Source organism: Carassius gibelio, chromosome A5, assembly GCF_023724105.1.
Source record: "Carassius gibelio isolate Cgi1373 ecotype wild population from Czech Republic chromosome A5, carGib1.2-hapl.c, whole genome shotgun sequence".
In the NCBI taxonomy this organism is placed as follows: Eukaryota; Metazoa; Chordata; class Actinopteri; order Cypriniformes; family Cyprinidae; genus Carassius; species Carassius gibelio.
Window position 1 is genome coordinate 36,307,018 of NC_068375.1, and position 24,863 is coordinate 36,331,880.

Below are 24,863 nucleotides of genomic sequence, written 5' to 3' on the forward strand. Positions count from 1 at the left end.
GCTCTGGCATATGGAGCCCTCAATATTTTAACTCCGTACAGTGAGAGGAGGCCTGATGATGCTCGTAGTACACAAGGAGGCACAAACAGAGCCTAACAACTTGGCAAGCTGCCTAGCGACCCCTACTACTTGCTAAACTGTCTGAAATAGATGATGCATCCACAACCAGCCACTAATGCCGAACCATCAGTAAAGCAGGTGATGGAAAGAAGCATGCTGCCAAAAACATCATAGGTCCAGCTTCAGGGTCAGATGTAAAAGTGCATCATAGCCTCCACCCAAATTCAGTCAGATGATAGTCGCAGGAAAGAGGCAGATTTTAATTAGCCTCTGGGACCCTAGACTACTCCAAGTGATTACTCTGGATCACTTAACTGAGATCTTTTCTTCTCCCTCTAGCTTTGTGCCTCCTCCGTTGTGCTCTACCGCTTGAAGGAGGTCCTCAGATTGGGACAGACCAGCCCCCTTCATGGCTTGAGGCTTTTTACCTGGACCAATGCACTCTAAAGGTTTAAAGCTGCGACATATGTAATTGTATTAGAGTCTTACACACATGCTATACAGATAATAGAGTCGTGCATTATTTTGAGTGATGACTGCTATTATAAGAGTGGCTTGATGGAGCGCAGGAGATGCAGATAACATTATATTGACCCTTAAGAAACTTTCATTAATGCTGTGACGTAACAAATCTGTCAAATGAATAGATAATTTCTACATTCAAATAAAAATGTAAAGACTGCACAACTATTATAAATTGTGAATCTAAATAATTGGGAATCATGAAAACATTTCTAATAAAATAAAAACATGTATCTATTATCTGTTTCATGTATCTATTATAACATTTATGTAGTTTTGTTGCTTGGCTGTTTCCTTATAAAAGTCCAGAAATTTGTCAAGTTTTTCGTCGGGTGTCGTTTTAAATTATATGACGTCATTACATTGGCGTCTTGCCACCAGCCAATCGCTGCACTGCTGATCATGATTTCGAGTATCGATACATATCCCCTTTTAAGACAACACATGAATGCGCAATTATCTCAGATAACTCAATCGAGCGATACTAATCATACACAACAGGTGTGTTCGAATAACCCAATTAGCCGGGTCATGATTAGCACGATGATACTTGGATGTGTCATTTGATCTCGGATGTAATAAGCGACGTACGAAGAACAGGCCCCGGGGCTTCATGTCATAATAAAATCTTGAATACAAATCTTCTACAAAAGTTATATTTAATATGAAAATATTTGTTTATCCCCCACATGTTGTCCCCATTTATGAAGCTCCATCATGTAGGAAAGCAAACACTTATTTAAAAATAAAAATATTAAATTCACACTAGTAAATGCCACCAGACGCTTTTAATTCCACCACAGACTGCAAGCAGATGCATTTGTGACACCTGAAACAGCTCAAGAACCTCCATGAAAATTGGGCCAATACACTTTAAGGAAAAAAAAATTAAAATAGCACTTGTAACCAGGGGCCGTTCTTCGTACGTCGCTTATTACATCAGAGATCAAATGACACATCCAAGTATCATCGTGCTAATCATGACCCGGCTAATTGGGTTATTCGAACACACCTGTTGTGTATGATTAGTATCGCTCGATTGAGTTATCTGAGATAATTGCGCATTCATGTTTCCCTATCATAGGTCACTTCGATGCTGCGGTGACGTCACCACGTATGGGAACACCTCTGGTGTGACGAATGTCTGAAGCCCTATACCATCCCGCCAATCCTATTGGCCAAATGGCGCATAGCACCACCCTGCGCATGCGCGCGCATGATATACCTGGGTGCAGCGCGCCATTTCGCTCAGATTTCATTCCTTCAGGAATAGCGAATCATCTGTGCCCTATCGTCTCGCGTTCTCCAGCGATCTCTTCGAGCAGTGTTAACTCCTCTTCGCGGACGCGATGAGCTTTCGAAAATGTAAGGAGCCATGTACCAGGTACATCACGGCGGGGGACACTCATGACAGGTGCGTAGTATGTCTTGGTTTACATCACGCACAGGCGGCGCTTAGCGGCCTTTCTTCCTGTCCCCATTGTGATGGCCTGCGGCTCAGAGTACTGCGCTCCAGGGTGGAAGTTTTCTCTAATGTCGCCCTCGAGTCTAACCCCCGTCAGGTCACCTCTGCGACTGCCGAGGCACCGCACGAGGCGAGGGCCTGGGGTGACACGTGCGACATGGATTTTGTGGACAGCGCAGCGCTGGAATATTCTCCACATCGCTCGCTCTCCCCTACCCTGCTGCAGAATAAAACTTATACTGAGCCCGTCGTCTTCTCTAATGAGGATTTACTTCCCACACCGGAGGCATGCACCGCCATCTCCTTCGGTTGTGGACGCTATGACGACGATGTTTTATCCACCGCGGCCTCGGGGTCTGAGGACTTCGCGACCGACACTAGCCCTCTTCCTCCTAGCGGACAGGAGAGGCGTGTTTCCCCCTCCTACAGTGAGCTGTTGGATGTGGTTTCTCGTGCGGTGGGTAAATTGGGGCTAGACTGGGAGGTTGACAAGGCCGAGGCCCAACCTTCTTCCAAGCTGGACGACCGTTTTTTAACCAGTCGGACACCTACACAGCCCCGAAGGCCTTTGCCTTTTTTCCCGGACCTCCACCAGGAGGTTTCGAGGTCCTGGAAACAGCCATTTTCGGCGCGGATTACTAACGCCGCGGCCGCGGATTTCGCCACCGTTTCTGATATGGCGAACCATGGCTATACTATGATGCCCCCGGTGGAAGAGACTCTCGCCGAACACCTTGCGCCTAGTTCGGCCGCGGCTTGGAAGTCTCGCCCCCTTCTTCCTTCGAAGGCGTGTCGAGTCACGTCTAGTTTGGTGGGTAAATCCTACATGGCGGCTGGTCAGGCGGCTGCGTCGCTCCACTCTATGGCGGTCCTTCAGGCCTACCAGGCGGAGTTATTAAAGGAATTGGATGAAGGTGAGGGCATCACACCGGAGGCAGTTAAAGAACTGCGTAGAGCTACGGATTTGGCGCTACGCGCTACCAAACATACCGCTCGTGCAGTGGGCCGTACTATGGCCGGTTTGATTTCGGTTGAGCGCCACCTCTGGCTTAATCTCACCGATATAAAGGAGAAGGATAAATCTTTCCTTATGGATGCCCCTGTCTCCAGGGATGGATTGTTCGGTGAGGCTGTCACGTCAGTAGTGGAGAAGTTCAGGGCAGCGAAACAGCAATCAGCCGCTTTCCGCCAGCTGATTCCCCGCAGACCCAGGGAGGTCGAACGCCGGCAAGCGCCCGCGCGTTCTCGCTCAACCTCCTCTCACCGCCAGCGAGCAGCCTCTCGAGAGGAACCTACACCCATGGCGCCTCCTCGTAAGGACTGGGGCCCTAGGGTTTTTCCTCCGGCGCACCAGCGTCAACGTAAGCGTTTGAACCTGACCTCGACGGCTAAAGCCTCTCGTTCTCGGGTGCCGAATAGCAGCTCCTGATCCTTTTGCTGCTTGCCAGGGACTGTGCCCTCCGCTAGAGAGCGCTGTCGGACCGCTTTCGCGCATCCCACACTCTCATTGCAGTCCCCATGCTCAAACATTGATTGTCTCGCCGCTAACAGCGCCTCGAGCAACATTGGATCGAGCTGTAATGACAGACGCTCCCTCAGACACTCTGCGCAATCCTGCTTTCGGAGTTCGAGGGACGACTCAAGGACCCTACACAAACGGCCCGTTTATGACGGCTCACACAGCCGCCGCTTTTTCGCTAGCGGCAGAGCCCGATGTTCCATCTGTTGGCCTAATTCCTGCCGTGGACACGTTTCAGGATTATACTCAACGGAACGCAACGACTCCGGCGCATACGCTTCCCCGGTGCACGAACACCACGGGTTTTTCGTGTCCGGTCGTTTTAACGCGTATGACGGCGTTGCTGGGAGCGGAAGCTTTGAAACCGTTAATATTGTTTCGGGCCGCGTGGGAACGCTTGCCCGGCATTCCTCAATGGGTGTTACGCACGGTTTGTCACGGATACACCATTCAGTTTCGGAAAGGCCCGCCTCCTTTCCGCGGAATTCTTCCCACTACGGTGAAGTCTACGGAAATGGCGGTGCTGCGACAAGAAATGTCAGCTCTGCTGAGCAAAGGGGCTATAGAAGAAGTACACCCCTCTCAGATGGAGACAGGTTTTTACAGCCGTTATTTCGTGGTACCGAAAAAAGACGGCGGGTTACGACCCATTCTGGATTTACGCCGTCTGAATCTTGCACTCAGACCGAGCAAATTCAAGATGTTGACGGTGAAAAATATTCTGTCTCAGATCCGACCAAGCGATTGGTTTACTACGATCGATCTGAAGGATGCGTATTTCCATATTCAGATCGTCCAGAGACACAGGAAGTTCCTCAGATTCGCTTTAGAGGGCAAAGCGTATCAGTACCGCGTTCTTCCCTTTGGCTTGGCTTTAGCGCCCCGTACGTTCTCAAAGTGCATGGACGCAGCTCTGGCCCCGTTGCGGCTCCAGGGCGTTCGTGTGTTGAACTATTTGGACGATTGGCTGGTGATAGCGCAATCGCGGACTCAAGCACACTCTCACCGAGATCTTGTGCTGAATCATTTAAACAGCCTGGGCTTACGAACAAATTTCAAGAAGAGTGTTTTAACTCCCTCTCAACGGATAACTTTTCTTGGAATAGATCTGGACTCTCGCGCGATGACAGCGAAGCTTTCTCTCCCGCGCGCTCAGTCGATTGCGTCATGCGTGCGGCACTTCAAAGCGGGTCGCACGGTGACGGTGAGATTGTGCCTCAGGCTCTTGGGTCTAATGGCAGCAGCATCCCCCGTGATTCGTCTGGGATTGCTTCAAATGCGCCCTTTTCAGTGGTGGACGAAAAGGCGGAATATTTCACCCCGTTGTCTCCCGCATCGCACGATTTCGGTGACACGGCGGTGTGTGATGTCGCTGAAAATTTGGATGTCAACCGAATTTCTCCTGTCAGGAGTTCGATTGGGAATTTATGCTTTCCGAGAGACTGTCACGACGGACGCGTCTTTGACTGGTTGGGGAGCTGTGTGTCGAGGGCGACCAGCCCACGGAGTGTGGACAGCGGCTCAGCGCGGCTGGCATATAAACAGACTGGAATTACTGGCAGTTTTTCTGGCTCTCCAGTATTTCTCGGATTTGCTGATCGGCCGTCATGTGCTACTCAGATCAGACAACACAGCGGTTGTGTCTTATCTGAACCATCAAGGAGGATTGCGCTCTCGCCCCCTGTGCAGGCTGGCGAGGCGTGTTCTTCTGTGGTCTCGGGACAAGTTTCTCTCGATCCGGGCCATTCATGTCCCCGGACGATTGAATTTCGGAGCGGATCTGTTATCCAGACAGGCTCTGGAACAGGGAGAATGGCGATTACACCCCCAGACGGTGGATCTTTTATGGCGGATATTCGGCAAAGCGAAAGTGGATTTATTCGCATCGAGCATGACTACGCATTGCCCGCTATGGTTCTCCCTACGCTCCCCATCGCCCCTGGGCGTGGATGCGTTAGCTCACAGCTGGCCCAGGACCAGTCTGTATGCTTTTCCTCCGATTCGTTTGATCCCAGCGGTATTATGCAGATTACGCCGGGACAGAGTGGAACAGCTGCTGCTGGTGGCTCCGCGATGGCACACGCAGCCGTGGTTTGCGGATCTGATCAGTCTGCTAGCGGGCTCTCCGTGGGAGATTCCCATCAGACAGGATTTATTATCACAAGCACAGGGGCTGATTTGGCACCCGAGGCCAGATCTGTGGAAACTGTGGGCGTGGCCACTGAGCGGAGTGCGTTAGTATGTCCCGGTCTTTCTGCTGAAACTACTGAGACTATATTGAGTTCTAGAGCAGCTTCTACGAGACGCTTATATGCTTTCAAGTGGAGACTGTTTACAGCCTGGTGTGGTAATCATAATGTGGATCCAGTTTACTGCCCAGTGGCTTCAGTGCTGGAGTTCCTCCAGGAGCGTTTCTCGGATGGCGTTACACCAGCCACTTTAAAGGTTTACGTGGCAGCCATTTCAGCTTACCACGAATGCATAGGCGGTGCCTCTGTGGGGCGTCATCCATTAGTTTCTCGTTTCATACAGGGTGCGCGACGGCTGAGGCCTTTCCGCCCTGTGCGAGTTCCTTCATGGGATTTATCCATTGTGTTGTTAGGTTTATCAGGGCATCCGTTTGAGCCCTTGGAGACCGTATCGGATAAAATCCTGACATTGAAGACACTTCTTCTCATGGCTTTATCCTCCCTCAAGAGAGTTGGGGATTTACAGGCTCTTTCTGTTTCACCCTCATGCATGGAATTTGCACCAGGCTCTGTGAAGGTGCTGCTGCGGCCCAGGCCTAACTATGTTCCTAAGGTCGCATCTAACCCTTTTCGCTTTCAGCAAGTGGTTCTGGAAGCTTTTTCGCCTGCCGAGGCCGGGTCAGGAGATCTAAGTCTTTGCCCTGTGAGAGCTTTAAAGACTTATGTGGATCGCACAGCTCCTTGGCGTGGTTCTGACCAGCTGTTTGTCTGCTTTGGACATAAAAGTAAGGGCCATGCAGTTACAAAACAGCGCATGTCCCATTGGCTGGTGGAGGCGATTTCTTTGGCCTATGAGGCGCGCGGACTCGCTTCACCCTTAGGGGTTAAGGCTCATTCCACTCGAGCTGTAGCTTCTTCTCAAGCTTTTCTCAGTGGCTCTTCTATGGATGATATCTGTGCTGCGGCAGGATGGTCCTCACCGAGCACTTTTATCAAATCCTACAGTCTGGATGTGAGGATGGCCCCTGGCTCCCGGGTTCTCTCCGCTTGAGCAGTTGCTTCCTCGGATCTCAGTTATCAGGTACGTCAGGCGTTTTGGTATATCGTTCCCATACGTGGTGACGTCACCGCAGCATCGAAGTGACCTATGATAGGGAACATCTCGGTTACGTATGTAACCTTGGTTCCCTGAATAGGGAACGAGATGCTGCGGTTCTGGCCGTTCCGTACCTTGATAACTCTTCATCTTCAGTCATGAAATCTGAGCGAAATGGCGCGCTGCACCCAGGTATATCATGCGCGCGCATGCGCAGGGTGGTGCTATGCGCCATTTGGCCAATAGGATTGGCGGGATGGTATAGGGCTTCAGACATTCGTCACACCAGAGGTGTTCCCATACGTGGTGACGTCACCGCAGCATCTCGTTCCCTATTCAGGGAACCAAGGTTACATACGTAACCGAGATGGTTGTCTTAAAAGGGGATATGTATCGATACTCGAAATCATGATCAGCAGTGCAGCGATTGGCTGGTGGCAAGACGCCAATGTAATGACGTCATATAATTTAAAACGACACCCGACGAAAAACTTGACAAATTTCTGGACTTTTATAAGGAAACAGCCAAGCAAACAAAACTACATAAATGTTATAATAGATACACGAAACAGATAATAGATCATTTTTTTAAATTTTATTATCAATGTTTTCATGATTCCCAATTATTTGGATTCGCAATTTATAATAGTTGTGCAGTCTTTACATTTTTATTTCAATGTAGAAATTATCTATAAATTTCATTTTATATTTGGACAGATTTGTTACGTGACAGCATTAATGAAAGTTTCTTAAGGGTCAATAACATGTTATCTGCATCTCCTGCGCTCCATCAAGCCACTCTTATAATAGCAGTCATCACTCAAAATAATGCAAGACTCTATTATCTGTATAACATGTAAGACTCTAATACAATTATGAAGTAATTTTATGACAAATAAATATTTGCCTATAGTAGCATTTTTTATATTATTTTTAAATAATTAATACAATTTAATAAAATAATCTTAAATAATTATTTTAAATTGTCCCTGGATCAGTACGATACTCTTGTAATAAAGTAGCGGTGGTAGCAGACATATTTTGAGTATCAGTTCTGGTTGAAAAGAAGCGATCTAATCCTGTTTACATGAAATAAGCCTGCTCCCGAGCAGGTTTAAGCTAACGGACCGGTTGCTATGACAGAAGCTCCGGGATGATCTTCGAAGAACCAAACGATCCAAGATCACGCCAAATCGTCAACATTCAAATCCAGCTAACGGAGTTAGCGACCTACGAAGAACAGGCCCCAGGTCACTGGTTCACGTCTCAGTGCTGGCAGGAGTTGTAGGTGTGTGGGGAGTGAATGAACAGCACTCTCTTCCACCCTCAATACTTATGGTTGAAGTGCCCTTGAGCAAGGCACTGAACCCCCAGTTGGTCCCCGGGTGCTAGATATAGTTGCCCACTGCTCCGGGTGGGTGTTCACTTCTCACTACAGTGTGGGCACACTTGGATGGGTTAAATGCAGAGCACCAATTCAGAGTATGGGTTACCATACTTGGCAAAGGTCACTTTTAAATGTCCAGGTCTCAGGGAGGAGACTGGTGCCAGACACGGATGCCAGAAAGCAATTGTGAGAAAACAGCCAAATAATAAGACAACTCTTCAATCAAGCAATTTTCTTTATTTGAGGGAAAGAGTCTTTCTAAATGGTTTTTGCAAAAAAAGGAGGGGGGGGGCATATGAATAATGCACTGAATTGAAAAGATCTACAGTATGGGGTTATGAAAAATTTATATGAAAGTTTCAAAGTCCACAGTTTCCCTGACCACATCACCGACCGTGGCCCTGACTGCTCCCTTGGCCCATTCCTTGGCCCATTCCTTGGCCCATTCCTTGGCCCATTCCTTGGCCCATTCCTTGGCCCATTCCTTGGCCCATTCCTTGGCCCATTCCTTGGCCCATTCCTTGGCCCATTCCTTGGCCCATTCCTTGGCCCATTCCTTGGCCCATTCCTTGGCCCATTCCCTGGCCCATTCCCTGGCCCATTCCCTGGCCCATTCCCTGGCCCATTCCCTGGCCCATTCCCTGGCCCATTCCTTGGCCCTGGCCCTGGCCCATTCCTTGACCCTGACCCATTCCTTGACCCTGACCCTGGCCCTGACCCATTCCTTGACCCTGGCCCTGACCCATTCCTTGACCCTGGCCCTGACCCTGACCCATTCCTTGACCCTGGCCCTGGCCCATTCCTTGACCCTGACCCATTCCTTGACCCTGACCCATTCCTTGACCCTGGCCCATTCCTTGACCCTGACCCTGGCCCTGACCCATTCCTTGACCCTGACCCTGGCCCTGACCCATTCCTTGACCCTGACCCTGGCCCTGACCCATTCCTTGACCCTGACCCTGGCCCTGACCCTGGCCCTGACCCATTCCTTGACCCTGACCCTGGCCCATTCCTTGACCCTGACCGCTTGGTTCACTGCATGCATGGCCACGAGTGGTTGGGCAACATTTCTGTGTGGCAGGGCACTGGCCATCACGGACACAGCTTTCAGCAAACAGTGGAATGTTCTTCGGGTCGGGACACTGACCTGGCTTCACTGCATGGACACAGATCGTCAGCTTTAGTCTGTGCATATAGACGATATGCCACATGAACATACTGCTCAAAACATTTAGTTTAGGAATAGAAAGATATACCTACAGCGTGAACTATAGTCCAAGTATTATTCCTGTTTATTCTAAAAAATCTGTCCTGAGTTTAATACCTATCTTAAGGGATGCATTCAAACTTTAGAAGAGAATAAAACAAAAAGGGCAAAATGTATTACTTCATCAACATCTGACCAAAAATAATGTCTAAAGGCTTTTTTTGGAGCACCCCTAGCATCAATTAAAAACCGAAACAGGCTCACAGTGAAATTGAGAACATTTGATTCCTCCAGAGCATTCTCGATCAGAAGGAAATCCTCGATGGGACAGCAAACCCTTCAGCTTCCCAAGACATCCCAAACCTTAATTAAAAATATAACAACAACAACATTTATTTTCAAATCAGAAGCATTTTAAAACATACTACCCATTCCCAATCCTATATTCAAAGACTGAGAACCACTTATTTCTCCATTTCTTCAGGCTGTGTAATGAAATCAACAGATATTCTCACCTAGAGTAGCGTCTGTTATGCTCAGGTAACCAAACAGACACAACGCAACAGCAATCATTGAGCAATAAACTCGAGTTGTCATCCTCCCAACCTATGATTCCACAATGATCTCTGCTGGAAAATGTACTGAATTGGTGTGCCAGAAGGAGCAGACAGTGAAGCGAACAAAACTAAAATGAATAAACGTGTTACTATAACATCAACCTCTGTAAATTAGGGTTTTAAAGATCCAAAGATGATCAGGTCAAATCCAACCCTGATCAAACTCACCTGCCCGTAGCTTTCTAGAGATCTGAATGGAAGGCCTTGATTTGCTTGTTCAGGTGTGTTTGATTGGGGTTGGATGAACTAATGATTTTAAACCATGTCATAATAATTAAGGTAACCTTATTACTAGAGGATTCTGCATTTCTTTATATTAGGCTTGTTTGAGATGCGCCTTGCCTCGCCTGAAATGTAGGCGAGAGTAGGTGGCTGCAGTAAGTGGAGGGGTCAAAAAATACCTTTAAAGTCGGACACTTCCTGAATCTCGCTGTTTTGTCGCCAGCAAACGTAGACGAAGTTGATGTAATCGAAATACCACTGTTTTGTCATCATGTGAAGATCACATCCATGGTATTTTTTTCCAAACTGTGCAAGTCAAAGCTGTTTTGTAGCAAATATTCTTCAGAATTGTTTCCCTTGTTTTAAGCCAGACCCCGACACTTCTCAGATGAAACCACACAAAGATGAGGCATAATGGCTAAACAGTCCATTTAGATATATATGGAGTGCACCTTCACCTCCCTAAACTTCCCAACCACCATCTCGACGGATGTGCTGAAGAGGTTGGAAGCTGAAACAGGCGCATTAAGACATTTCTCCTCCTCCCCAATATCTGCCAGATTAACCCAAAGATGTCTCTCCATAGCCATGGATCCACAGATCACTGCGGCAGTCTGTTTGGTGGCAAGGAGAGCCATCACCTACGGGGAGAGGCCCTAGCTCTGGTCCAGCTCTTGCAGTAGGTCAGTCTGGAAGGCCTCCAGCACAGCCATCATGTGCAAACCCACATGATACAAAACCTGAAAGTCTGAGGTGCAGATGGCTGTCCCGATTCCCTCAAGAAAAGGGAAAGATGAGAGCGAAGCTCTCTCTCAAAGAAAAGTGCTCACAATGCATTCAAACAGCCCCCTCAAGTACTGAGTGTGCATGCTCCTCACCCAGGATCATAATGCCCATATGTGAGTAAAACATGTGTGAAGAAACACTGACTCGGATTAACACACTTTCTAAATTTTGTGGTGCTAGTGCTTGCCATAGTTTGCCTGTTTAGACACACTCTGAAACAAATGGCTTCCTGAAGTCAAGAAAGTGGGTGGTGTATTTTACAGCTGCCCTTTTATACTCTGGGCTTCACCAGTTGTGATGTCATAGGTTGCCGCCTGCCATTGTCAAGTTCATTGTCGTGTTTAACTTTAGACTAATGCTTCAGACACCAGTCATGCCAGAAACATTCCCCATAGTGCCCTCTGTTCCCCCTAGTTCCCATTCGAGAGGGACTTACATCTTTAATTTTAGGGCCATAAATATTTGTCATAATATCTTACATCATATGTGATATTTCCTCATTTTCTGTTACGTTAAAAGCTTTTTTTTTTTTTTTTTACAATATCACAATAGAAAATTACTGAAATATATTATCACAATAAATTTAAGGCAGTACACCAAATATTTTACCATTTAAATCTTATGGTGTTTGCATGATTGTAATTATGGGGTAGTTAAAATGCAAATATTAAACACTTCAGGTGATTGTAAGTAACTATGATATATGATATAAATATATTTTTTGATAGTGTATGCTGCTTATTATGTATAGTCTGTATTGTTTTCAATCACGTATGCTTGTATTATATTCATTTTTAACAAAACATCAAATGTGCCATGGTACTTTACCATTGTATTTTTAACATTACAGTAAATATCATGGTACTTTCCCATTGTATTTTTAACATTACAGTAAATATCACGGCATATTTAAAGTACCAAGTACTACCATCTGATGATACCATAACTTTACCATGCTACTGTCCGCAACAGTAGTCTACTTTTTTTTGTAAGGGTATACTAACAAAAGGAATGGTTTTTGATACGGGACCCTACATGCACTATGGTATTACCATGTAAAAACCATGGTACATGAATTTCCCTATTACCATCTGATGCCATCATCACTGTATGGTACTGCCACGCTATTTTAGACATAGCCTATACTTTTCCGATTTTTCCGTCAATTATTCATACACTTCGATGGATGTATAGAATTCAGTGCACTTTGAAACCTACAATTCAGTGACTTCCAATCACCTTAGTCACCAGCTACGTTGCAGATCTGACGGACAAAAAAGACCTGCCAAACCAGAGCAGAGTTTGAAAGCAACTTGTTTGTGTGCGTGTGCGTGCGACGTCACCGGCCCACGTCAGCACCTTGCGGAAATACTGCTGAGAGAGAGCAGGTCGATCGGAACCAGTACTCGGGATGTATTCACACTAGAATAGAGACTTTCACATACAAATTAACGCTCTGTTATCTAGTTGCGTCACCAGTTGAGTTAGTGCACTTGTTCTCCCATCCGGTGCCGGTTCCGGTTAATAAGCGCAACAGAAAAAGAGGGACAGAATGTCCCTTTTCCAGTCAGCGCTCGATTTCCTGGCTGGGCCCGGCGGATCCGGTGCCGCCAGCCGGGATCAAAACGACTTCGTCGGGCAGGTGGTGGAGCTCGGAGACATGAAGCTCCGGATCAAACGAGTCATCGCGGAAGGTAAAGACTCATTCAAAATAGCATCAGGCTAGTCATGCTAACCCCTGCTTAACATGAATTTAATTTAAAACAGCTATAAATCTGACGATATAATGTTCGTAATATAGTCTCATTTGCATTTATAAACATTAGGGTTAGTATATATGTGTATATTTGTGATTATAGTTTAATGACAATGGACTTAAACTATAGCTAAGTTGTTAGCTAGTCACTTATGCTATGATACACCTGACATCAACTCATACATTTGAAACGTTCATTTGTGTCTTCTCGAGGCTATTAGATATATATATATATATATGTATATGTGTGTGTGTGTGTGTGTGTGTGTGTGTGTGTATGTGTATATCGTTATATTCTGTGACTGAATATGAATAGTCACGTTAATATTGTTCATATTCATATTCCATAGGTTCATCTGTATGTAAGAACTGATCTTAATTTAAACGCACCTCTGTACAGAATGTATTCACACACCATGCTATGTGTAAAAAAAAACCATGAAGGTACTACTGGTATTTTCTTAGTAGTTTAATTCCTTATCAAATGTTCTGTGGTAGTACCATAGTATCACATCTTTATGGAAGCCTGTTTCTGCCATGGAATACATATTTTAAAATTCTGATGCATCAAATAAGACAGAGTTCTGAGTTTATATCTCACAATTCTGTGCTGACCTTTATTTCTCAGAACTGTGAGAAATACACTCAGAATTCTGGCTTTTCCCCACAATTCTGAGTTTGTCTCACAGTTTGGACTTTGTTTCTCTCTCTAAATTCTGAGTTTACATCTTGCAATTGTTTCCACCAATAAAATAACACATCAAATATGTGTGGTGCTTTTTATTCCATATTAGAAATGGGCTTTCAGAAATATTAATGCTATTTAATTTAGTACTGTAAATCGTCCTATTATTAATATCACATATTAGTATTGTAGCAATTATCAATAGTACTGAAACTGCTTCATTACTCCAGTCTTCAGTGTCACGTGATCCTTCATAAATCATTCTAATATGGCGACTTGCTGCTCAAGAAACATTTCTTATCATTATCAATGTTAATGACGGTTATGTTGTTTAATATATTTGTGGAATGCAGAATTCTTTGATGAATAGAACGTTCAAAAGAACAGCGTTTGTTAATCTGTTGGGTTATGACAGTAACATGTCCATAACTGTTCAGCCCTTCATTGACTTTCACTTTGATCCACTGGCTCAGGTGTGTTGACATTAACAGGCCTTAAATGGAAACAGAGGGCATTCTGGGTGATTTGCGTAGTGGTTAGAGATCTAGGCTGTTAACTCTGCAACTGATGAACGATCAACTTCAGGTTTCTGTCTGTATGATGAGGTTCTTTGAATGAAGGCATCATTTAAATGACAGCATCTGACATGGTGTTGTTTACATAGCTCTTTGCATCACAATGGCATTTTTGGACTGTAATGTTGATCAATATTATTAGAAATTGTGTCTAGAAAAGGTTTTAATTTGAAAAGAGCAGTACAGCAGTTTCTGAAGCAGTAGGCTGTATGTTTTATTCACCTGAAGACTCTTGCTCCTCCTGTTACTTTTTGTACTGTTCTTTGCAAATTGGCGGTGCGTGTGAATGTCAGTGCGCTGTAACGTGAAACTCGAAAGCTTCTTTGGATTCATGCAGCCCGACTCGGGCCCCCACTGGTATTCATTTACCCATTACCATGGTTACAGGGCGTTTTGGGCACTTGAGGATTGTGTCACAAGTGTCCATAAATACCTTGCATTGTCACTTTTGTTCATGTAAGACATACACACCTGACACAGTCAACATCTGTTCAAGGAGCCGTACTTTAAGCCGTATTTTAAGAATCCGTCATGAAATGCTTGTATGATGTGAAATAGTCATTCTTCATTTTATATCTTCATGCATAAATAAACATACCTATATTTACTTCCTTTATACATGGTCCTTATTGTTCATGAAGCATGTTTTGCATATCTTTGTGTGTTATTCGAAAGAAAAATGTTTGTGTTCATCTACAGTATATATAGATATTTATATAAACATAAAATGTAACTTGTTCCACCATTAAAATGACTTTTAAAGGTGAACACCTGTGGCCTAAAATATCTACTTGAAGTACCCTCTGAGATTTGAATTTAATATTTCAATAATTTTAATGACACATTCACATATTTAGGATTCGCTTATTACAGTTAATGGTCACATGACTTGCAGGGAAACAATAGTTGTAATAAGTGTTTTGTGTAATTCGCTGTATGTTGATAATGCAACTGAGAGAGAGAATTTAATGTGCACTTCTCGTTATATATTTTGTTTAGCTCTTATGGTGATTTTTTTGCAGTGAAAAAGGAGGCAGTAAACTTAATAAAACATCAGTATTGTTTTAATCATCATTCAGATGAGGTCTGCTACACTTATGAAAGTTACAGAAGTTATTTAGTCAAGAATATTATGCAATCTTTTGTTTTTTGATTAGTGTTAAAGTGCAGACAGCAGTGCTAGGATTATGCAACAGACATTTTACAGCTCAGTGTCTTCACACAGATAATTAATCAACCATCGGTTTGTTATATCAGCCTTTTTTCTTATATAGCCGATATGCCAATGGTTGTAAATTGAGGAAAAATCATTCGATAAAAATTGCCCCGCCGATACATCGGTGCATCCCTAATAGATAGATTTCAATGTCTGTAGCTAGTTAATTAATTTAATTTGAATCTGAAAGATAGACTGATTGCCTCTCTGCTAATTGCTAGTTGTATTGGTCAAACTTCAGCCACATTATGTCAATAAGGTCTGTGTTTTTAGTCCATTTACAGTGTTTTCTCCACAGCACTGACAATTGATGATGAAATGTTTTTTTGCTGAGATCAGTGATTCATAAATGCTGTGTAGTGTCATAGCTGCAGATATAATGAGTTCACTCTCTGTTTATTGAATAATGACTGCTGAGGGCAGAAGTTTCTTTCTCTGTGTGTTATTCATGCTCTCTAGAAGGCTGACTCATTCATGTTGGATTTAACAAGAATTTTATGATGCTGGAAACGTTGTCTATTACTGACTTCCGTCTGCCACCACTCAGAATTTTCTTCACCTTTAAAATAGATTGGGGCCACTTAAACAAACAGCCACTATTTAGGTTTTAGATGACTAACTTTTAAAGACTAGTTTAGTTTAGAAATCAGTTTTATATATTTAAAAAAAAAATCCAAATAATTTTTCCTTTTTAATTTTTCTCGACTCCTTTTTAATAGTTAAATTATATTTATTAATCAGATTTTTTTTATTTTAATCAATTAAAATCATGCATCTTATACATTTTCACATCAATTTGCTAAGTAAAAAAAAATTACATATTTAGGGCCCTATGAAATGTTTTTTTTTTTCTCACCATATTGTTTATTGTAACCAAATTCTGTGTTTTAACACGTCTAATTATTTGAATGCATAAAACAACTTAATTTATTCAACTTAATTTATTCATTTATTCACAAGTAGCCTCATGATTTTTTTCCCCCTCAGAAATTCCGTGTTGCGTATTTAAATGTTTCTGGTTATCAAATTCATTTATCTTTTTATTATTGAAAATTAAGCAAACTTTATTTTTTGGCAAACAAACGGGATTTGCTATTAAAATTAAAACATGGAAGAAATGTTGTATGATTATTCCTTTTTAAAATAATGTTTGTTTCATTTTAGTAATAGTAGTTGTAGTAGTAGGCTATGTACATTCTGCTGAACAATAGTAATAGGCACAATGTCTTCAAGTCAATTTAAATATGAATCCTGCATGTTCTGCGTGTCTCTGTTAATGAATGTCGCAGACGTGCAGTTTCATTTACTACACATATAATGAAGCACAGACTTTTATTTTGACAGGTGGCCATAAGTACCTTTACAGTTCTGTGTATGTGATATGAGACTGGTTTTACTCAAATCGAATGGTCAAATGACACTCAGAGGAGTTCTGGAGAAGTTATTCATGTGTTTACATACTCATTTAGTTTGATGTCACGTGTGCTTCAGTATATGTGTAGTAAATGAAACCGCACGTCTGCGACATTCATTAACAGAGACACGCAGAACATGCAGGATTCATATTTAAATTGACTTTTGCAGCTTAATATTTACAGATACTAGTCCATATTGTGATTTGATTTAAGTGTAATGACCCACTTTTCATTAATTCAACTGAATTCCATTTTTAAGACTGGATTTCGGGTTTTCGTCCATGTTTCTCACATCGCGGAAATCATAGGGCCCTTCTAGTTTTAACGGTTTATGCAGCCGGCCCCTGATTCCAGACATTTCTACTTATCTTTTGGGAAATGCTTCTGTTTCACGTCCTGTTGGAGCCACAATCCCAAGTCAGCAAAATTGAATCTGCCAAAATCCTCATTCAGATTGGTGCCATCAGAGTTAACTTAAAATAAGCCTAATGATGAAATGTGTTTCCTCTCTTATAGGTGGCTTTGCATTTGTGTATGAAGCCCAGGATTTGGGCAGCGGTAAGGACTATGCGCTCAAGGTATGATAACATATACATTGTGTTAAAATTTAGATTATTACAGTTGATTGACTGCCATAATTTGTACTAAAGAGTTAATTATGCACTACAAAGAAGTGGATGAATTAATGTTATTTCATAGCAATATTTACCACATGAAGATTTTTTTTTGAATCTTTGATGGCATGTATTAAAAATTACTGTAACTGAAACAAAAATAAAACTAAAACAGAAAAAAAATATTATAATAAAAATAATACACAAACAAAAATATAGTATAAAATATAAAATGAAAACTATTTAAAAATATTAATAAATGCTGCAGTAGTACAGTATATAAATAATACTAAAACAGCACTGAAAAAAATAAAAACTTTGTCTTGTCAGTTGTTCTGAAAAATGGACATTGCATATACAGCACTGGATAGACCTAGAATAAAATATAACATCAAAGACTACATGTGCAGAAAATTATGAAATTAATTTTTAAGTATTTGTGGCATTTCTCTCACTTTCTGTGGTAATTTTTCCTTTTTCCTGTTGCTAAACAGACACAACAACAGATTCAAGAAAGATCTGAAAAAGGTTTTGATTTTTACTGATTTGTCTGTTTGTGTGCAGAGACTTCTCTCCAATGAGGAGGAGAAGAATAAAGCCATCATTCAGGAAGTCTGCTTCATGGTAATAATTTAAAATATGAATTGAACACGTTTACTACATAATCACACAGCATTATACCTAGGCACTTTTTTCATGGCTGGTTAAGCAAAGATGTTGCCGGCATCTCTCACATCTGTAGAGCAGTATTTCTTTGTCACAAAAAAAAAAAAAAAAAAACGCATTACCCAATGAAACAAAACCTTGCTAAAAAGCTGTAAGATGCTTGATCTGCTTCTCCGTGTGGTCTGTTTAGAAAAAGCTGTCTGGTCACCCCAATATTGTTCAGTTCTGCTCCGCTGCGTCCATCAGTAAAGAAGAGTCGGACACGGGCCAAGCAGAGTTCCTCATCCTCACAGAGCTGTGTAGAGGTACGTCCACTCAGGAGCAGAAGATTTATCACATTTAATTGTGATTCATTCAAATTCAAATCACACTTTTTACAAGTATTGTTATTTGCAGTTATTGGATGACAGAATGTAATTTATCCATCTAAAAATTACTTCTTGTTTTCTAAACATTTAAATCCCACACATGGCAGTTTTTAATTCAACTTTAAGAATAAAATGTTTTATTCCCAATTCCTTGTTGACATGATGGATGTGTTTTTTATGACAAATTTATTTACAAATACATAAAACAGTGAAGAAAACAAGTTAAGTGTAAGGAAAATAAAATAAATATGTAATATAGGGCATATACAGTATTTTGCAATTACAAAATGTGATGTCATAATTGTTGATTATTCCCTTGAAATTGTAAATGCGATTATTAATTAAGATTATCACAATTAACATTAAATGAGGTTTATGCCATTGTTTGATGCAACTGCATGATTTATTGTTATATGAAAATAAACAAGTTGAAAACAGTCTAACTGAAAAACTTTTAGTGCATTTCTATAGTATTAAGCCTCAAATGTCAACTATACATCAGATTGTTTTTTTCTTTAAATGAAAAAAAAAAAAAGTATGAATGGTATTATAATGTTATATTAAAACTAAAATTAAAATAATGGGGAAAAACCCTTAAGATAATATGTAGATAGAAAAAATGCATCTTAATTACACCGAATAACATAAGTGGACTTTGAAAGATTAATTGCCGCTTTGAATGATTACGTAATTGTGGCATCCATCGATGAATTGTGCAGCCCTAGATGTAGAAGATCTAATTAAAACTCATTCTTTCGGCCTGCTGAAATTTCATGCATCACTGCTGAATTGCAAAAGTTTGAAAAAGAGGGAAGCTCTTGACTGACTTAACACATTCCACTGTCTCCTTCTGATTTTCTTGCACTGGCGTGGCTTTCCTGTGTTCACATTGACCTCCGCCCTCTGTTTCCTACAGGCCAGCTGGTTGATTTTGTGAAGAAGGTGGAGCAGAGAGCACCCATGTCATGTGACACAGTGCTGAAGATCTTTTATCAGTCATGTCGTGCTGTGCAGCACATGCACAAACAGTCTCCAGCAGTCATCCACCGTGACCTGAAGGTGAGACCCACTCACCAAACCCCTCTTTATTTATTAGCTCATAAGTAATATGGCCTATTAATGCAGTAGATTATGAGTCTCTTGAAAACATAACCCCAAATATCAAAAGAAAAAAGAATTGCAACATTACTTTCATGACAGGTAATTTCAGTTAAGCACATTTTCTTGGCCTTTTTTATTTATTTTAATATGTAATAATCATCATAATAATACATTTTTATTTATTGTGTTTTATTTTAATTTGATTCTTTGTAATTTATTATTCTCAGTGGTGATTCTCATTTTTATTCCTATAATTGTTTTTATTGAATTTATATTTAAATCAAATGTTTTAATCTAAATCAGCATAATGCAGTATACTGAACACTACCATCGTGGTGTTTATATATTGTGGTAAAAGTACAGGTGCACATTAGATGACTTATTACTTTAATAAATATAGCAGTGTGTATTTTCTCACTTGATCTTTGCCGGATGATCATATGCATTGTTCAGTAACATTTCCTCTTCTCTGTAGATTGAGAATTTGTTGATCAGTCATCAGGGCACTGTAAAGCTGTGTGACTTTGGCAGCGCCACCACCGTGGCACATTACCCAGACTACAGCTGGTCTGCTCACAAGAGATCTATGGTGGAAGACGAGGTGAAGACAATACAAATTCTCTCTTCTCAGCCCATCCAGCTTTTTGCTACATAAATATTAATACCAGGATAACGTCACCGTGATATCACTGTCCTCTGATTGGTTCGTTTTGCCATAGTTTTGATTGTGATTCATGGATTGTCACAATAATTGTGGAAATGATTACATTAAGTGGTCAAAAAGAAATATTTTGCGGTGATTGTATTAAAATCTCTGGCTGTTTCCCGTGGAAGCATTCACTGATTTAATTGTTTTGTTGATTCAGTTAGTTAGTTTGGTTTCTGGTCCTCTTAAATCAGTTATTTGTGGTAAATTGAAACCCACGCCATGCACAAAGCCCGCCATTTCTCCGCGCATGAATGTCTGTTTGTTTATTTAATGCATTTTTGTTAGCAGCTAATTATAATAAGGACCAGTGTTTTAGCATTTTGTGTCCTAAAGATTTTACTCTTTTATTGATCTAAAATATTAAGTTTGAAAAAAATGTATAAAAACTACACTACTGTTAACAAGTTTTGGGATAGTATGACTTTTTTTTAATCATGATTTCCACAAAAATATTAAGAAGCACTGTTTTAAACATGGATAATAAAAAGGAAATGTCTTTGAGCAGCAAATCAGCATATTAGAATGAGTTCTGAAGGATCATGTGACTCTGAAGACTGGAGTCATGATGCTGAAAATTCAGCTTTGTATCGCAGGAATAAATTACATATTAAAATATATTCAAATAGAAAACCTTTATTTTAAATTTTAATACTATTTCAAATTATTACTGTATTTTTATCAAATAAATGCAGCCTTGGTGAGCATAAGATGCTTTTTTGTTTTAAAAAATATACACACCCCACACTTTTGAAGACTTGAAGTATTGTGTGATCGAGCATGGAATATAGGGAACTATATTTCACAATATTACTTTTTTCAATGTATTTTTGATCAAATTAACTATCTTAGTGAGCATAAGAGACTCTTTTTTTTTTATTTTATTTTTTTTATTATTATATCTGTCCCTTAATTTTAAACTGTTGAGCAAGTGTTTATTAAATGCTTTAAATTATTATAATCATTGCATGCAAGCTTTTAACATAAAGACCCACTAAATTATAAATAGTTTTCCTTATCTTATTCTCTCTTTATCCCTCAGATCACTAGAAACACGACTCCAGCTTACAGGACACCAGAGATGATCGACCTCTATTCCAACTACCCAATAAACGAGAAACAAGACATATGGGTGAGTTAGTATAGTTATGAGCAGATCCAGATATAACCTGCAGACTTTTTCCACATCATCTGTGCTAAGTTGGAAAGAAAATGCTGCTTGATATTTGAAAGGCTTGGAAAAATTAGAAGGCTGAAAAAGAGATTAGATTTTTTTTTTTTGTCCAAACCAGGTGAAGAAGGCTTTTTGGCATTACTTATAGCTCCTGGTCAGGATACAGTGTAACAGGTTTTTCCTCTTGTCCTTGTGTTTCGTAAGAGTCTTTGTTTGTTCTCTAGGCTCTGGGCTGCATTCTGTACCTGCTCTGCTTCAAGCAGCACCCATTTGAAGAGGGAGCCAAACTCCAGATAGTAAACGGCAAATACAACATTCCTCAGAATGACACCAAGTACACAGTCTTTCACCAACTCATCCGTAAGTATCCTGCAGGAACTTAACTGCATTCCCTCTTCCCAAAATCTCCCCTACATCATATCTTTATTTTGTTTGTGGTGTGTCAAAAGCCTTGTGTGCTTGTTCCAGGATCGATGTTGAAAATCAACCCAGATGAGCGACTGTCAATCAACGAGCTTGTTAGCCAACTACAGGAGATCGCTGCAGCCAGGAACGTCAACCCAAAATCACCCATTACTGAGGTACTTACTGTCTAACAAACACGGTCTCTTAAATCAAGTCTTCACTGGTCATTCGTAGGTTTCTTGTTAAATACGGGATGCAAGAGACTAGTTTATAATAGTCAATCAAAATTCACAGATTCGCATCAGGGCATCAGCATAAAAATTAACAATGCAATGCACTGATTTAAAAAAGTGCATCAGATACAAGTTGGCATTTGTATCATGATGCATCATTTCTAATATATTTGCATTGGTAAACACAGATTAATTTATGTATAGTTATTAATAGATAATGCTTTACTTTTATTATTTAGAAAGTGACCAATCATTTCTGTCTAGTATTTTATATGGAGATTGCTATATGTAAGAACTCTTTCTCAAGCATGTTCTTTCATAACTGCAGCTATGTAAATATGATGTATCATAACACTATGGAGACCGAGGCGTGTCCTGAAAATAATAAAGATTAACATGGCAGAGGTAGAGCTGCATATCTCACCAAATAATGACAAGAAATAATCATAATGGTGTGAATCATATCGCATCAGTAGCTGCTCCATATGTATATATTAAATGTATCGTATCGTTGGCTATGCATCGAGATTCTTTTCCCATCCACCTCAGTTATAGAGAAGCACATCCCTTATATATATATATATATATATATATATATATATATATATATATATATATATATATATATATATAATAAAATATGCATTGCATGTAAATATATTAATTTAGATTATAATGTAAAATGTTTTAACTCGTTCTAAATATAATGTATTTGTTTATGTATATGTAAATTATTATTTCTTGATCTGCCATTTAATGATAACAAATTCTATATTTTTTTTTTTGATAATTTAAAGATGATTAGATGTTTGCTATGAATTTATGTAATATAATTTGTAATTTGCATAGTATTTATTAATATTCATTGAATATTATAAATAAGTGATTCTGTCAATAAAGAATAGTAATAATGCACTTTATATTAAATAAATAAATACATGTATTAAATACTTTCTAATTTAAATATAAAAATAATTTGCAATCATTTAGTTTTGCATGTTATTACAAAATCTATTTTATCTAATGCAATAACATATCAGCAGTTGCCCTCTTGGCTCTTTAAATGCCAGCACCTCAGTGATCTCCTACCACTAGTTTCAGTTGGTATTGGTGTTAGTAATCCCTCCTTCAGAGCTTCTGTTTGATCACCCGTCTGCTTCAGTTGGTTGAATGAGGCTCTTTTGGTGCTTCATTTGAAACAAACCCCTCATTCTTTGACACTCAGACACACACACACACACAGAGATGAGGAGAGTCCCACATACTGATCACAACTCTCTGAAGGGCCATTTAGAGACACCGCCGCACTCTTCCCTTTGCGTTCTGTCGTTCTTTCCTTTCCTCCCTCTCTCTATGACCTCCTGGAGACAAAGCAGCATCTCATCCCTCTTTTTCTCTCTGACCTAATGGCCACTGATCTCACTACATAAGACAGAAACAGAGGAAACACTGGGAAGACCAGGGCTGTCCCAGCCTGTTTGCTCAAAGAACAACAAACAAATCATCCGTTCCTGGATTAATAATTCTTGGATTAATGCATGAGAATGATTTAGTTAAGAGCATCCAAACAGCAGTGTTTGAGTGCGATAGTCAGTGTTATGCTCCTGTGTGCACACATGGTGGAGAGGGCGGTTTAGATGCATCTGATCGGGATTAAGAAGGGATTGCCATCGACAGCCAGAAGCTGCAGATGATGCTCTGCTTTTACAGACTAGTGTTCAGACACGTGTGTATTCTGGAGTCTGGTCTCCTGCTTTGCTCCTGATGTGTGTGTGCAGCGGACTAACGTCCTGATGAGTCTGTTAAGTTCATACTACTGTCTGAAGTCTGTGTATGACGGCTATGAATCCCTACAGCTCCTGGAGCAGAACGGAGGGTACGGGAACAGCACACAGCTTCCCTCGCAGATCAACAACATAAACAATGCTGGTGAGTTCTGCATTCATATTCGTTTTTTGGCAAGCCATATTCATCGTAGTACATGTATAGCTTCCTTTTTATTCAAATATGTCACCCTTCCTTTGTAATTGTTATGACCTGTAATCGAGACTGATGTCACGCTTTTACAAACGTACTTTAAAGGTTTACAGGCTAGTGGAGAAGACCGTGTTGTTGGATTTTATCGTGTCGTGTTGATGCACTGACATCCTATGTTTACATGCATTACGTTTGGAAGTTTCTCTTTATACAAGTTATAGCTTTTGAATTGTTTTGGGTTGTTACATTTTGTTAGTTATTTAGTTTTTTTGTTTTTTTTTGGTATGTTATTTTTTTATTCATGTTAGTTTGTTGATTGTTTGCAACATTAATTCAGTAACAACTTATCATTAATCACTTACCTTGTTTGTCGAGGCAAGTGATTAATGACAATTTTTTTTCATTTTGGGGTGGATTATCCCTTTAATTATTGGTTTGCTTATTTTAATCATTTAGTTATTTTTGGTTCTTAATTATTTTTTTTGTAATTTTGTTTGAGTGTGTGTGTGTGTGTGTGTTAAGGTGTTTTAGTTAGAATACATATAGTGTACTGTGCTGTGAAATATTTCATCGGCTGTGAATCTTCCTCTTTGTGAGTGCTTTTGTAAAGTAAAATGGTACCATGCAGCATTTAATAATATACACAAGTAATATCCGGCACAGCTGTATTTTGTACACTTTGTTAAAATGCTGAAAAGCTCTTAATACCACATATTACTGTATTCAGGAACTGGCTGAGTTGTGTAAAACAATGATTTGTGGCTTTAAGCCCACCAGCTCTTGTGGAAATGAGAAGTGCTTTGTTTGTGAGTGATTCATATCAAAGAGTGTTTTAGACTTAATTAGAGAGAGACCGCCCGGATACAGCATCGTCATTCATGTCATTATACTTTCGTTAAAAC

General features: G+C 40.7%; 2 protein-coding genes across 53 annotated transcripts in view; one reads left to right on the top strand and one right to left on the bottom strand.

Moving 5' to 3' along the window:
- Positions 1 to 8,455: 8,455 nt before the first annotated feature.
- Positions 8,456 to 10,192, bottom strand: LOC128014290 (uncharacterized). Of its 50 annotated transcripts, none has more exons than XM_052597960.1 (6): positions 9,961 to 10,192; positions 9,710 to 9,808; positions 9,256 to 9,394; positions 9,101 to 9,201; positions 8,945 to 9,040; positions 8,456 to 8,758 (listed from the first exon to the last, which is right to left on the bottom strand). In XM_052597960.1, the coding sequence occupies exons 1-6, from the start codon at positions 10,040 to 10,042 to the stop codon at positions 8,625 to 8,627; spliced, it is 651 nt and encodes a 216-aa protein (XP_052453920.1). In that variant the 5' UTR covers positions 10,043 to 10,192; the 3' UTR covers positions 8,456 to 8,624. The 50 variants fall into 50 exon arrangements, with proteins under 50 accessions (XP_052453920.1, XP_052453879.1, XP_052453858.1 ...); XM_052597919.1 differs by having other exon boundaries at positions 8,456 to 8,770; XM_052597898.1 differs by having other exon boundaries at positions 8,456 to 8,782.
- Positions 10,193 to 12,367: 2,175 nt separating this feature from the next.
- LOC128014507 (cyclin-G-associated kinase) overlaps positions 12,368 to 24,863 on the top strand; it is a 37,847-nt gene continuing 25,351 nt past the window's right edge. For 2 of the 3 annotated variants that reach the window (XM_052598129.1, XM_052598145.1), the window contains exons 1-10: positions 12,376 to 12,764; positions 17,234 to 17,295; positions 17,896 to 17,955; positions 18,188 to 18,302; positions 19,282 to 19,424; positions 19,942 to 20,067; positions 21,215 to 21,304; positions 21,571 to 21,706; positions 21,815 to 21,927; positions 23,841 to 23,913. In XM_052598129.1, the coding sequence (XP_052454089.1) occupies positions 12,623 to 12,764; positions 17,234 to 17,295; positions 17,896 to 17,955; positions 18,188 to 18,302; positions 19,282 to 19,424; positions 19,942 to 20,067; positions 21,215 to 21,304; positions 21,571 to 21,706; positions 21,815 to 21,927; positions 23,841 to 23,913 (1,060 nt within the window). In that variant the 5' untranslated portion in view covers positions 12,376 to 12,622. Of the gene's footprint in view, positions 12,765 to 17,233; positions 17,296 to 17,895; positions 17,956 to 18,187; positions 18,303 to 19,281; positions 19,425 to 19,941; positions 20,068 to 21,214; positions 21,305 to 21,570; positions 21,707 to 21,814; positions 21,928 to 23,840; positions 23,914 to 24,863 lie in introns of all 3 variants that reach the window. The other variant, XM_052598137.1, reaches the window with a different exon arrangement.

Excerpts from the sequence above, each read along its gene's own strand:
- LOC128014290 (XM_052597739.1), bottom strand. The coding sequence starts at position 10,042 with ATGACAACTCGAGTTTATTGCTCAATGATTGCTGTTGCGTTGTGTCTG. Across the intron at positions 9,809-9,960 it reads CATAACAGACGCTACTCTAG|GTTTGGGATGTCTTGGGAAG; the intron begins GTGAGAATATCT and ends TTTTTAATTAAG. Across the intron at positions 9,202-9,255 it reads AGTGAACCAAGCGGTCAGGG|CCAGGGTCAGGGTCAAGGAA; the intron begins TCAAGGAATGGG and ends CCAGGGTCAGGG.